General features: G+C 44.6%; 1 protein-coding gene across 11 annotated transcripts in view; it reads right to left on the bottom strand.

The window, feature by feature from the left end:
• The window catches only part of BICD1 (BICD cargo adaptor 1), a gene marked incomplete at both ends in the record, with an annotated part of 175661 nt that extends 164392 nt beyond the window's left edge, over positions 1 to 11269 (bottom strand). For all 11 annotated transcript variants that reach the window (XM_082043189.1, XM_082043192.1, XM_082043194.1 and 8 more), the window contains one exon: positions 11057 to 11269. In XM_082043189.1, coding sequence (XP_081899315.1) covers positions 11057 to 11269 — 213 coding nt within the window. The remainder of the gene's footprint in view (positions 1 to 11056) is intronic.
• Positions 11270 to 13986: the final 2717 nt, after the last annotated feature.

Below are 13986 nucleotides of genomic sequence, written 5' to 3'. Positions count from 1 at the left end.
ATTTATGACTGAGATTTTATGGATTAGTAATTGATCTAGTGCACATTTTTAGCTTACTGCAGATGGAAGGTACATGTCAGCTGAAAAATCTTTCATCAGGTTTCTGCTGGGTTTTATGTTTGGTTTTGTTTTTCTTTCTTTGCCCTTACACATTTGGAACTAACCAAGCGCATGCACATGATCAGTTACTGGAGCACAGCTGCGTTATGACAATTCATAAAGCTGCAAGAATAAGATCACATATCTACGACCCAGTAATTATAGCTATGCCAGTTCTCCCTTCTTTGGTGGGAAGAAATCTGAATTCTCAGTTTATCGTTTACATCCTGATGATAGTGCTGTTTGCCAGAAGGTGGTGGGCACAGACTCAACAATTAAATCATTGTCCTGTTTTACCTTTGACTTACCCATGTAGCCAGGGCTTCAACATTGGTTTTCAATCATACCTGCTATAAATGACCCTGAGGCACAATCCTACACACATTGTTATAGATAGCATTCTTCAAGGAGATGCTTAAATAAAGCCTTTCCTAACTGTTTGTAGGTGGGAATCACATATAGTTATCAAAGAAAGCAAGAAATTGATATAAATGTTCCCCTCAACTAAACTCGGATGAGCTCTGCGTGTTTGCCATTGCTGTGCAGACACCTGGAATTGTCCAGAACAGCACAACCTTTTCATGCTTTGCAAAAACCTTGTGAGGTATTCGGGGTATAAGAAAAACTTTTCCTACCCACCTAAAAAGGCCCCAACTTGTCTTTATTAAAACTATGAATTATACAAACTACAAGCTATTGAGAGGACATTTCTAATAAGAGAAATCATAGATTTGAGTTGAACAATTAGCTGTTAAGTATCTTGGGTTAGCCATCGAATTGAGAACCAGAGGCTATGGCTACACAGAGAGCTTAACCCAACTGTGAACTCCCCATGTAACCCCGTAACAAATGTTCTAGTTCTCTTAAAACTCAAATGCCAAAAGGCTGAGAGCTCTGCCTTGATGGAAATATGGTGCCAGGATTCAGTGCAATTTGGCCTCCTGCATCTTGCCTTTTGGATGTGAGCAGACAAGAGACTCCAGTCCTGAGCAAGACTAAATCCAAATCATGCTGTGTTCATGTTTGGCCAACAGCCAAGCTTTTATAAATGGATTGTTTCACTACGCTACCTGTTCCCTTTGCCTGACCCAAATTCCTATCTTTGCTCTTAGAAGCTTGCTGACCCTTTTCCATCTTCCTATCTCAGCTTTACAGCTACTAGGAGCTGGTTTTCCTCTTCTAAGTATCCAAACCAGAAGTTAAAACTGCTACTGTTAGGAACTTCCAGCATCCCTTTGTGCGTGTAGCCAGTGAGGACAAACAGCCCTCCATGGTTCATTTTCAGTACCCTGACATTTAAATCCATCCGGAGAAACCAAGGAAAAGCTGTTGGATGCAGATAAACCTCCCAGAGCGCATACTGAATGCATGGCATTGCTTCTGCTAACCCTGTGTCATCTGTGGGCTCTGAGAGGTCACAACATTAAAAACAAACAAACACAGACAAAAAAAGAACAGGAAGGAAAGAGGAAGTTTATATAATTCAGTTTAAATCTCCCTGAAAGTTGATTGATTGAAGTGAAAGTGACTAACAACTCTGGTAACTGAGGACTTCTTTCATGCTTCTTGCTTAAGCACAGTGTTGTAAATATTACTGCTAGCACTGGGAAACTACTTGCTGTGTAGATGGGTTTAACACAGCTGTGCAGCGCAGAAGCAAATGAGGTGTGAGGAGAGAGGGTGATGGAGAGGACACGTCCATGTGGGTGATGGGCCCCTCTCCCAGCACTGTCCGCAAGGACTGAGAACACTATCTAACCTCACTGGGCATCAATTTCCCTGTCTGAGGTTAAATAAGTAAACAAGCTCAGAAACCAAACAATAATTTTTCAAAAAAAAGTTTTGATTTTTGCAAAACCTCATGGAAAAGTGTCTTCTTCCTGTGCATACACTCAGTCAACCTGATTTTAAAGCTGGCTTAAATGTTGTCTTTCCAAGGGTAATTTTAATGGTGAGGATGCCACAAAGCAGAGCTGACAAATCCTCTGCTGTTTCATTTTCAGCCTGTGTTAAAACAACATTTCTAAGTATTTCTGGGGTTCCCTCATGTCATTGCAGTGTCTGAGCAGAGCACAAAAGGTCTAGTCTGCCACGAATGGCCAGATTTCTTATGCTCACGCAATGACAAAAAGGGTCTTTAATATAAAAAAGTCAGCTCATATCTTACAGAGTAGCAAATCAACACTAATAAAGATTGAAAAAAAAAGAAGATTAAAAAGTACATAAACCGTCAGGGACAGGAGACAAATGCTGTACAAGAATGAGAAGCAGAAAATGACATGCTGCAGACAGAGAGGGAGGAACCACAAGAGAGATGCAGAAAATGAGAGCAGACCAATTTCAGTCTTAGTTGAAAGCCTCGTGGTGTTAATAGTTTTCATAGGTCTATCCCAAACCCACAGATTTAGGCCAGTGGCCTGCTCCTTTTAACTATTAAGTTAATTAAACTTTGATAGTGAAAGACATTCAGAAACACAAATATGATAGTCCCAAAATTATTTTTAATACTACCCACCGCAGAGTTCCCATTAAAACACTAATCTGCAATCTAGCTTAATTTCTTCCTGCTTACTTCAGCTTCGGGCACCTGCCCTCACTGAGATGCATTTTTCACCTTCTGACTAGTACTAACTACTTCCATCTGTAGCTGGTCTGTACTCATGGGCTGCTTTCACAGCACAGTATGAAAAATTTCTGTTTTCTCCTCATAATCATCTGCTGCTAGTGAAGCAATGGGTAAAGGGACAAAGGGCACATTCATGTCTCTACATGCCATATTAATTCCTCTAAATGAGGAAAATACCCTCTTCTCCTTCCCTATAAAAGAGAGTGTTGATGAGTTCACGTGGAAACGAGGAAAGAAGACTATAGAAGTCACGCCACAAATCTATGACAGTTCAGCAGAAATGAATGCATGCTTTTCAGTCTCTGCCATTATAAATTAAAATAATCCCAAAGAAAAAAAAATGTATGGTACAGAATTGTATTGAATTAAACACTACCCACCCTCCCCCGTGCAGGTATCAAACAAATACAGAAGGGAAATCTATAGCAAAGGCAACTGCAGCAAAGCCCTACAATGTAGCAGAGCCATGAGGGATACAGAAACAAGCTGTGAATCTGATTTTATTCCAATTGTCCATATGCAAAAACATAAGAGAAAATGAGGTGCTGAAGAATAAACATAACCAAGCTCATCTGAATAAAAATGAGAGGTTGTTCAAGAAGAAAGCTCTTTTTCTAGAAGCCCTCAAAACAGCCAGAAAAATATATGTCCTTGCATGTATTTTCCTCCAACTGCCAACTGCATAAGGTATATAAAAGTTGCCCAGGTGCAAATTTAGTCTATACATCTGACTTTGAGAATGCTCTTCACTTTACCATGATGAATGTTCACAAATTACTGTTTTATGCCAAATCTTATTTTCTCCACTATTGTTTTGCCCCTAGTTGCAGTTTCAGTAAAGCCAGGTGTTCAATCTGACTGCTGTTGTGCATACAGACTCCATGCACACCCCTTAGGAAGAAAATCCACAGTGCAGTACAGAAGGGGCGGAAAAACATTTCACCTAAAGGAAGGTGAAAAGATGGTAGCAAATTATTTTTTTAATCCATTACAAAAGGCCTAATTCCAAACAGATGTGGACTTTTATATTAAAATCTCTTCAGTGAGACCTAATTTTATATTAGACAGGAAGTACTTCACAATAATAATGCCTGATTTACCCATTAAAACTTCAATCAGTCATTTTAAATTGGGTACTAACCCAATATTTTCTAGAAAAGCTACAAAAATTAACTTCTGCGTGACATAAAATCCAGTTGCAACCTCCCGTTATCTCAGAGCAGTTCAGCCCAGATGACTGATTCAATCAAAATCCCTCAGATTAGAGAGGGATTTCTCAGATTTCTTAGATGAAAGATTGAAAGTAAAAAAATAATTTAACTCTGGGGAGAAAACAAATAGATCTCTAGTTAGATTTATTTTAGGAGTGCATGAACCTCAAGTATCTAGAGCTGACTGTCATTGTTAAAGGGTTGTTTATTGTAGGAAGACTAAAATCCCATGTTTATCTGTACTGCTTTGTAAGGATGCAACACAACTACTGAGAGCAACTGGCAATACAGGTCCCTGGGGAGAAAAAAAAAAAAAGGTTCATCTACATTTTTCTTTGTATGCTGCCAAAGCTCCAACAATAGCCCTAATTTCCCCTAAGATGATTTCAGCTGCTTATGTTTTCTGTAGGCTAATGCACAGGATTCATTTCCTCTTAGAGGAAGCAATCCCGCCGTAATTTGATGAGCATCTCTTACCATCAGTACCTGTTTAAGCAATTCATCCCATCCCCCTCTTTCCTCCACATATATCCTCGCACTGAATTTTGGCAATACAGGTAAAACAGTTTAGGGGAATGTATTGTGAACCAAATCGTGTAACCAATCTGGGTTACAGATCGCATCCACCCCCTCCTTGGTTATTTTTAACTGAGGTCAGTTATCCTACCCTGGTGTGACAGTATATTTAAAGGGTTGCAAAACTGAGAGCAAGAACAGGGGCAGAGATGACAAAGGGAGATGTGGGGTTGTCTTGCTGAGAGAAGAGCACATCAGACTACACCCGTAGTAATCCCAGGTCAGTGCAGTCTTAATGACAAGCAAGAGGAAATTAAATTCAAGTAAGAAGTGAGACTATGGCTCTGCTAATGGTCAGTGTTTCAAGGCAGCATGCTGTTATGTATTGGGTAACTCACAGCAAGCTGCTACTGGAATTTAACTGGGCAGAGTGGGCACTCTCAGAGACCTTCCATTGTTCAAGGTCCCCTGCTGTCTCTCTCTTTCTGTAGTCCAACTTCCTGCTCGCAGAAGAGTCAGCTCTGAGCTCAGAGCGAGTTCCTTAGGTTTGTATCCAGCTGGGGCTCGAAAACCAGCATGGAAGGACATGGCAGAACCTCTCTGGACAGCTTGTGGCATTGCCTGTCCTCACAGGGAAGCAGTTCTTAAATCTAGTCTGAACCCCTCTAGTTTCAATTTATGCCAGTTGTCTCATGTCCTCCCACCATCCACCACTGTGAAGAGCCTGGCTCTGTCATCTCAATAACCTCCTTGTAGATATGAGCAGGCTGCTGCTGGGACCCCACGGCTACCTCTTTTCCAGGCTCAGTGAGCCCAGCTCCCGCAGCCCTTGCTCTTCACAAGGCAAGTGCTTCAGCTCTTGACCATCTCAGCGGTCCTCTGCTGAACTTGGTCCAGTTTATACATGTCTTTCTTGTACTGAGTGAGCCCAAAACTAGATGTCATTTTCTAGATGGAGTCCAACAAGTGCCAATTTGAAAGTGACAATCACTTCTCTCAACCTACCAGCTATGCTTCTGCTAATAACAGTCTGGGATGCTGTTATCCTTTTCAACATCAGGGCACACTGCTGGCCCACGTTCAGCTCAGTGTCCTCTAGGACAGGGGTGTCAGACTCATTTTCACTGGGGGCCACATCAGCCTCGCGGTTGCCGTCGAAGGGCCGAATGTAATTTTAGGACAGTAGAAATGTAACTACTCCTACTCCTCGAGGCTGATGTAGCCCCCAGTGAACATGAGTTTGATGCCCCTGCTCTAGGATAGCCACATCCTCTTCCACAGACCCACTCCTCAGCCAGTCAGTCCCCAGCCTGCAACAGCCATTCCTTGTAAGCATACCTCCCAAAAAGTACTGCTTAGAGCATCTTCAGACTCCTTTTGCTGCAGACCTGTGCTTATAAGTAAGGTGTAGAGTGATGAATGCCACTTAGGGCTGTTCTGGATCCCACTGCTGTGCGAGCCCCTGCATAACAGCTTGATCACTGGTGTTCTTATATTCACTTGCACGTGCTCCTTTCTGCATGTAACGGCTTCACATACTGCTCTGCTCTCTTCTCCTAACCAAGACAGCTGTGAAAGTGAACTTGGTAAAAACTCTTCTGTTAGCAGCATATGCCTTAGAGACAGAGGTTGTGTTGGCTGGGCTCTGGAGGAGACAACCCTGAAGAAAGTGTCTGAGTACTGTCCCTCCAGCTCACCCACCATTGCCCTGTCCTCACCTTTGAGCTGGGTGCTGGGCACTGCAGCCTTTCTGAGTGACACATGAACACACACCAAGGACAAAGTGTTGAGAGCAGGATGAGATGGTGAAAATGTTCAGCCTCATCCAGCACAGGCCCACAGATGCTGTCACTGGAAGGAGGTGTAAAGATATACTGAGATGGCATCAGTTCACAGCTTTCTAGTTATGTATTTGGGACACATTCATCTTTGGGAAAAATTCAGAACATTTCGTTGGGATTTATGAGCAGCTTCACACTTTTCTAAGCATCCTGTGATGCAGGCAGCTGCGTAGAGTAACCCACATTTAACAGGGCTGCATTTGGGATGGGGAGTCTCCCCCTCTTCTGTCTTTTTTGGGTCCAGAGAAGTCCTAGAAACTGTAAACTTCAAAGATGGAAGAGGCAGAGGTGACACCAGCAGCAGGCGTGCAAGAGGCTTTGGAGAACAGTGGAGGATCTGGAGGGGTAGCACCATGCCAGAAGAGAGGGGAGACGGAACTCAAGTCCCCTGCATTAAAGTAGTGCAGGGGAAAATAGAACAGGAAAGAAGCTGCCGGAGAGAGCTTCAGGTCTATTCCCCAAAAACCCTTTTCAGTCACAGACCAACAACTGTTTGTGGAAGCCTTATTACTAAACTGACTAAGCACTTCATAATCATTGATAGAACATCTCCATGAGGTAAACAAGAATTTTCAACCTGCCAAGGATAGACCTGCTCACCAATAGCCTGGTTTCAGTAATTTACCAAGGATAATTTGGCTTCAAGTAACACAAACACCAAATTACATCTTCAAGCTGGAAATCAAATAGTCAGCTCTAGCCCAGGGGAGGAGTTTGTCTCAACAGAATGAAATACATAAAAGCCAAGAAGCCAAGTAAGATGTTGCCTAAGTCAGTCAGTCAGAGAGGGAGTCAAGGAGAGGGACTTGAGGTTCTGCTCAGCTGTTATGTTCATTATTTGAGAAATCTCCACATAGGAATTGCCAGGCCTGAATGTCTTGCAGAGTTGGATATCAAAGCTGCCTTCCATCCCCATTTTATCACGACTCAGGATGACTGATAGTTCTCCCCTTTAAAAATATTACAGGCCACGAGTGCACAATAGCTAATCACAGATCATTAAAGGGTTGAGGTTGGAAGGGACCTCTTGGGACTGCCTCATCCAGCCCTCCCTGCTCAAGCAGGTAGCTCAAGCAAGAAGATCAATATGAAGCCATTTTATACTTCATAAAAAGAATGAAAACTAACAACAAGCATTATCCTTGTAGGAAATGCATTGTGAACATGTAAGACCACAAATACTAAAACCACTGGAAAATGACTTCCATAATATATGCTGGTCACTAAACTTCCACAGCAAGAAAATGCAGACAGGCTCCCTTCAATCCCATGACTAATAGCAATGAGTCTTATTCACTGCATTGTCATGGACCACAGGTTAAAAGGCACATCTTCTAAAGTAACTTCCTGAACAGGGGATTTAAAACTATAGAGTTTCTACCACAGGGCCAAAATTCCACTAAGTTTGGGACATAACTAAGGCACACAAACATCATTTACAGACTGGGGAAAAGAAAAAAAAAATATTTAAAAATATTAATGTTTTGTTTAACACTATAATCTTGTCTAGCATCAGGACCACAAGTACTCCACCTCATACCACTGAAAGCTGTTAAAGTCAACACAATAGAGTATACCTTTGCACATTCCTGACATTCAGTTCATTTCTGAAAACACAAGATTGGTAGCTGGTAGATGTCTTGAGTGTTCCCTGGACAACTTACGTGTGTAATAACTGCTCTAATTGGGAAGAAACCAGGACACTGATTAAAACTTCAACGTTTTTGGAATGCAAATCAATCTCATGGCCAAAAAACATCTAAATCTTAGGCTAAAGCAGAGACCTCTGAATACAGGACAAGAAACATCAGACCTTACCAAAATAATTCATATTGCATGGTGGATAGCATATATCCTGTATATAAATATTAATATTTAATGTAATGTATTGCAATTTGCTTTTACTTCAACATCCTATAATGGCTTTACTTTCCCACCTCACTCTCCAGCAATGGAAGTATAGCTGAAGCTCTGTATTGCAATCTATATAGAAAAGGCCCTGCTGAAGTTCACTAGAGTTTTCAATTGCTAAGGAGCATGGGAGAAGACTTCAGATCCTTGACTGCTAAGCCATGACTGAGTAAAGACGGACAGCTCTGTTTGCTGAGCAATAAAATACAAAGAGCTCCTAACAACAGAACACAGGAATTTAATAATGAAACAATTAAAAAAAGAAGACTTGCCTTAATAAAATTCAACCCCCATAATTAAAACCGTTCAGTGAAGGTCTGCAGAAGGAGAGGTAAAAGTCCTTAGCATAATCCTGCCCACACTCTTGCACCTACGATTCCTCATGAATGGATAAACTATTTGTTTCGGCACAAACCTGAGGCCTAATTTCTATACCCAAATATGACCTGGGAGAGGCTGCAGATGTAGTGAGGGAAGAGCAGAAGCACAGATCTTCACTGACACACTGGAAATCTTCCAGGGTCCCATTAGTCAGTCATGGTGTTTTGATGTCCCGCCATGCAGACCACACCAGGCCATCATCCAAGACATCCTCTACAGGTCCTGCTGGAGATGACACACAAGGACTCTCCTCCACACATTTTGGAGGGAGCCTTAAAAAAAAAAAGCTGTCTTTGGACTTCTGCCACTTTGGGAGCTTTCAGGCAGAAGCCTACAGCCCCAAATCTATGTCCCTGAGTCTCCACAAGACACTTTGCTTGAACTACCGGAATTCTGCCTTGCCAATGTTATCAGAGGTGCCACTTGCTTGTGTCTCACAGTTACAAGTCTGATCAGCGTTCAGGGAACAGCCATAATGGAGGTGATAACAGAGAAGCTTAGAAAATAGATAACAGTGACAGGAAGGGATATGAGCAAATTCTTCTTTGCAGGGCTTGATATGCTATAAGAATCAGTGTGTTAGAAGCAAGAAAAAAATCTGAACTGGAAAGTGGAGAGGCTCCAGTCTTGCTTGTCATCAGGCAAGCTACAGGATTTATCCTCTTCATGGATGGCCTCAGTGTCCATGCTGTGGTTGGCACAGCATGAAGGCATGGCCCCACGGGAGACATTCTGGGCTGCAGAGCATGCAATCCACTGACTTCAAAGGGAGGTAAACGGGAAGGGAACTTGTGCTCATCTTTGATCTCAGTTAATCATGTTAACTAATCTTCTAGTTTAATAATTTCAACTCAGTTCCTTGCACTATCCCTTCTATCTGTGGCCATGTGCACCCATGTGTCACCCTGGTTTCTGATCAGTCTTTAGTACATTATTGTGATGGGATAACAGCTAGCTATAGTTCTGTTTATCGCTTTCTTCCCACTCTAGCCCTCAGAAATTGCATTGTACTTTTTCCCCGTAATTACTGCCGGTTCATTTCAAAGAGTGCCGCCTTCGAGCCAGTGCAAATTCTGTATCTCTATTCCGCAACCTGTGATTACTGGTTTCAAAGTCCTGAGCCTACTGCATAGGCTCAGCAGGGGTGGGGAGGCAAGAGATCAAGTTTAAGGAGATCAATAGGTTTTTCTGAACAAAACAGCTTCATTCTTCTTATTGAAAATATAATTTTTTCAGTTCCCCTGGACACTTAACCAAGACTGTAGCATAACTCATTCACTTGCAAGTAAAATTAAACCTTTATTTTATTGAAAACACTTCTAAAAGTCCATAATTTAGTTTTCTAAATAATAAATTCATACATAATCTAAGTTTTTTAAGTGGCTTCCCTTGATATGGAATATGTTCATGATTTCTAACTTAATAGAATTTCTGCACATTATATATAGCAATATATTTTTGTAGAAGAAAAAGATACATTTTAAATTTGGGAGAATATCTGTTTGATGCTTTATCTTCTCTTTTCAAAATATGTGATTAGTTATATTCTAAGACAACATAAAAATACCATAAAATGTAGAAACACAAGTGCTGCATATGTGTGTACACACACCCCTTCTGTAGCTCCCATGTATGTGCACTGTATCAATCTCAAGTTACTTCCCTTAATGATGAACATGGGAAGAGTGATGATGTTTCAGAGTCATGTTTAGCAAAGCTGAAAGATAAGGTGCAGCATTCCCCTGCTTTATACTTTGGATATTACAAAAACACATTTGAAAGATAAACCAAGACCACCCCTCCAAGCAAATATTTTATCCTTTCAGCATGACGCAGAAGTTTAATTTCCACTGATGGGGGGGTGACCTCAAGACTGTTGTACGGCTACTTCACCCCCCTTAATGGCAGCAATTCCCCTGACTGGCAGAATAGAGCAGGTCTATAAATAACTTCCAAAGGAATTGTCTCTCTCCTCACGCACTGCAGACAACTGTTTACATAGATCCCGGGTCCTTTCATACTAGGTTTACTCAGTTCTCATCCTACGGGCTGTTTAATATCCTCTTTCTAAAAAAAGCCTTGGACGATGCAGGTATGACAGAAGGCACTCTCCAGTGCTGCAAATCCCTGTTACCAGAAGTTGTGGCTCCCGGCGGCCGGGGCAGGAGCGCGGCCCCGGCTCCAGGGAAATTTCCCATGGCAGAGGGGTCGCAATCTTGTGAAATGCGTCCTCAGGCTCCACAGTCCCGGCCGATTCTTCGCTCCCGGGAAATCCCTCCTCCCCACCCCACGAATCCCCGCAGCCACTCCAGGGCCCGGGCATCTCTGCTCGCCCACCTGCAGGGGGCCGGTCCGGGGCTCCGGGTAGCGACACGAGTGGGGCAGCCCCGCACCTTCTCGCACCCGGCGGGGCTGCGCACCCCTGCGCGGAGCGGGGCGGCGGGGAGACACAAAAGCCTGGGCTCGCTCACCTCCTTCAGCTGCTCCAGCTCCTGCTTGAGGCCGTCATACTCCGCCTCCAGCTCGTCATACTGCTGCTTGAGGGTGAGCTTTTCCTCCAGCACCACCAGCCCATACTCCGCCGCCTGGATCTTCTCGTGGGTCGTCTCGGAAAGCTCCCGGGTCAGCCGCTCGATTTCGCTCTTGTAATGGTCCGCACCCTGCAGCACCTCCTCCGCAGCCATAGCCCCGCCGGCACTGCCGCGCCGCCGCGCCGCCGAGGCAGCCAGGGGGCGGGCGCGGCCGAGGGGCGGCACCGGCACCGGCACCGCCGGCCTGGGGATGGGGATAGGGATGGGGATGGGGGCCGGAGCCGCCTGCGGCAGCCGCCACCGAGCGCGGAGGCGGGCAGCTCCGGCGCAGCCGCGGCACCCACCCCCTCCCCGGACTCCCGGGAGACGGCGAGGCCCTGCTCGCCTCCCCCGGCCCTGCGGCGGCCCCGGCTGCCGGCGGCGGGGGCGCCTGGGCCGGGCGGGCGAGCCCCCGCTGCCCGGGGAGGTAGCGGCGGCGCGCTGGAGGCCGCGGCGGCGAGTGGGTCGGCCGGGAGCGCGCCTTGGTGCGGCGGCTCACAGGGAGATGCTGCTGCTGGCGCCCTCCTCTTCCCGGGGAGCCGGCACCTCCGCCTCCCTTCCACACGGTCCCTCCCCTGCGCTCTTTAAGATGACAACAGCGTCCTCAGGTTTTGGCATTCGCCGCCGGGGAAGAGGAGAAGCAGCACCAAAGCGCGGGGGCATGGTCAGAGGCACCCGGGGCGGTGGATCCAGTCGGAGCCCGGCGCATCTCACGCCGGGGTGTCACCGTGTGCTCCGTGCTGCCGGTGCGGGGCTGCTTCTGAAACATCCCCCGGCCCCCTCCTCTGCGCTCCTGGCAGCGGAGCGGGGGCTGGCCAGCCAGCCGTGGTGCAATATTAGGGCCTCTCGGTTTTTCTCAGCATATTGCAGCGATGGGCACATCAGCGGCGGGGCTGGTAAAACAGAAAGGGAGATGAGACCACATCTGGAATATTGTGTCCAGTTCTGGGCCCCTCAATTCCAGAAGGACAGGGAACTGCTGGAGAGAGTCCAGCGCAGAGCCACGAAGATGATGGAGTGGAGCATCTCCCTTATGAGGAAAGGCTGAGGGAGCTGGGTCTCTTTAGCTTGGAGGAGACTGAGGGGTGACCTCATTAATGTTTATAAATATATAAAAGGTGAGTGTCACGAGGATGGAGCCAGGCTCTTCTCGGTGACAACCATTGATAAGACAAGGGGCAACGGGTATAAACTGGAACACAGGAGGTTCCATTTAAATTTGAGAAGAAACTTCATGGTGAGGGTGACGGAGCACTGGAACAGGCTGCCCAGGGGGGTTGTGGAGTCTCCTTCTCTGGAGACATTCAAAACCCGCCTGGACACATTCCTGTGTAGCCTCATCTAGGTGTTCCTGCTCCGGCAGGGGGATTGGACTAGATGATCTTTTGAGGTCCCTTCCAATCCCTAACATTCTGTGATTCTGTGATGCAGTGCAGTAAACTGTGGGAGCAGGAGGGCAGCATCAAGTATTCCTCTGGTATTTCGGGAAACTGGGAAGGAAGAGCCTCCCACTCCCTTCCCCATGGGAATGGGCAAGGAAACCTGGACATGAAACAGCAGCAGGATCAGGGCACTGAGCAGAGGCCACGCTTCCATGACTGTTAGTACAAGATCTCTGCACTACTGGTTAGACAGCAGGACAAAAGTGATTCAGACCAGATGCAGTCACACCATTGTTTCTCTGTCAAATTAACCAGAGGACCTGATGCATAGATTATGTCAGTTTTATGCTGGCTGCAGAAAGACAGATGCTACTTGTCCAGCATAAAATTAGAGTGGTGCAGACAGACAGTAACTGATCTCATACAAAGCCTGCCAGTAAAAAGTTAACACACTGGATTAGGGGCATTTTACGTATTTGAACTGGAAGAGCAAGTTCATCCTGGATCGATGTCATAATGTCCCACGTAACAGCCTTTTTGTTTGGTACTACAAGTCTTAAACTCAAATGTACTGTTTCTTCAAACTATGGCCTGCAAACAGAGGCCTGATCTTATTGATATCGATCACGTTTCGCTGTAAGTACTAGCAGGACTGGGTTTTCACGCTTTACAAACATCTCTCTTTTCTTTCTAAAATACTAGCAATACTACATTTTTGAAATTCAACAACTGAGGTTGAATTCTAATTTCCAGGAAAAGAAAGGTGGCATTTTTGGTTGTTGTTTTTTGTTTGCTTGTTTGTTTTAAAAAAAGATATTACATATACATGATGGATATTGCTGCCCACCAATGGAGCACAGTATTGGAAATCAAAGACATAGATTCACTTTCTTGTTGACCTGTTAATGTGGTTTTAAACAAGCCACAACCCCCTTCTGCCTCAGCTTCCCCATGTCTAAGAAAGAGGTAAAAATGTTTAGACTCTTCAGCAAAGAGCTTTGAAATCTGCAAACTGAAACTCTAACACTAGTTATACAATTTATACATACAGTAAATAATAGCTATTTTATAGATATATCTGCATGCATACATAACTAACTCATCGTAATCTAGCCTGCATAAACACTTCTTTTCATTGGCTAGAGAACATAAATGGAAGAAGCTAGCAAAGTAATAGATGTTCTGTCAATTTTATATCTTGAAAACAGCTTTCAAAAATGCACATATTAAATCAATTCTAGTGTAGAAGCAAGTGTGAATATTAATAGGAAAGAAACAAATGTGAATATGAATAGGCAAGGACAGTGAGTGGCTCTCGTGGATGACTGAATGTCAAAACAGAGAGGAAAGCACCAGCACTCCAACCATCACTCCAACTGTACACCTAACCTCAACATAATTTTCTTAAAAGAGCATAAAAGATTCTACAAAACAGAAGGAAACCAACTA

Source organism: Streptopelia decaocto (genome assembly GCF_964273445.1).
Source record: "Streptopelia decaocto genome assembly, chromosome: 1".
NCBI classification, from domain to species: Eukaryota; Metazoa; Chordata; class Aves; order Columbiformes; family Columbidae; genus Streptopelia; species Streptopelia decaocto.
This window is presented reverse-complemented; position numbering and strand designations above follow the sequence as displayed.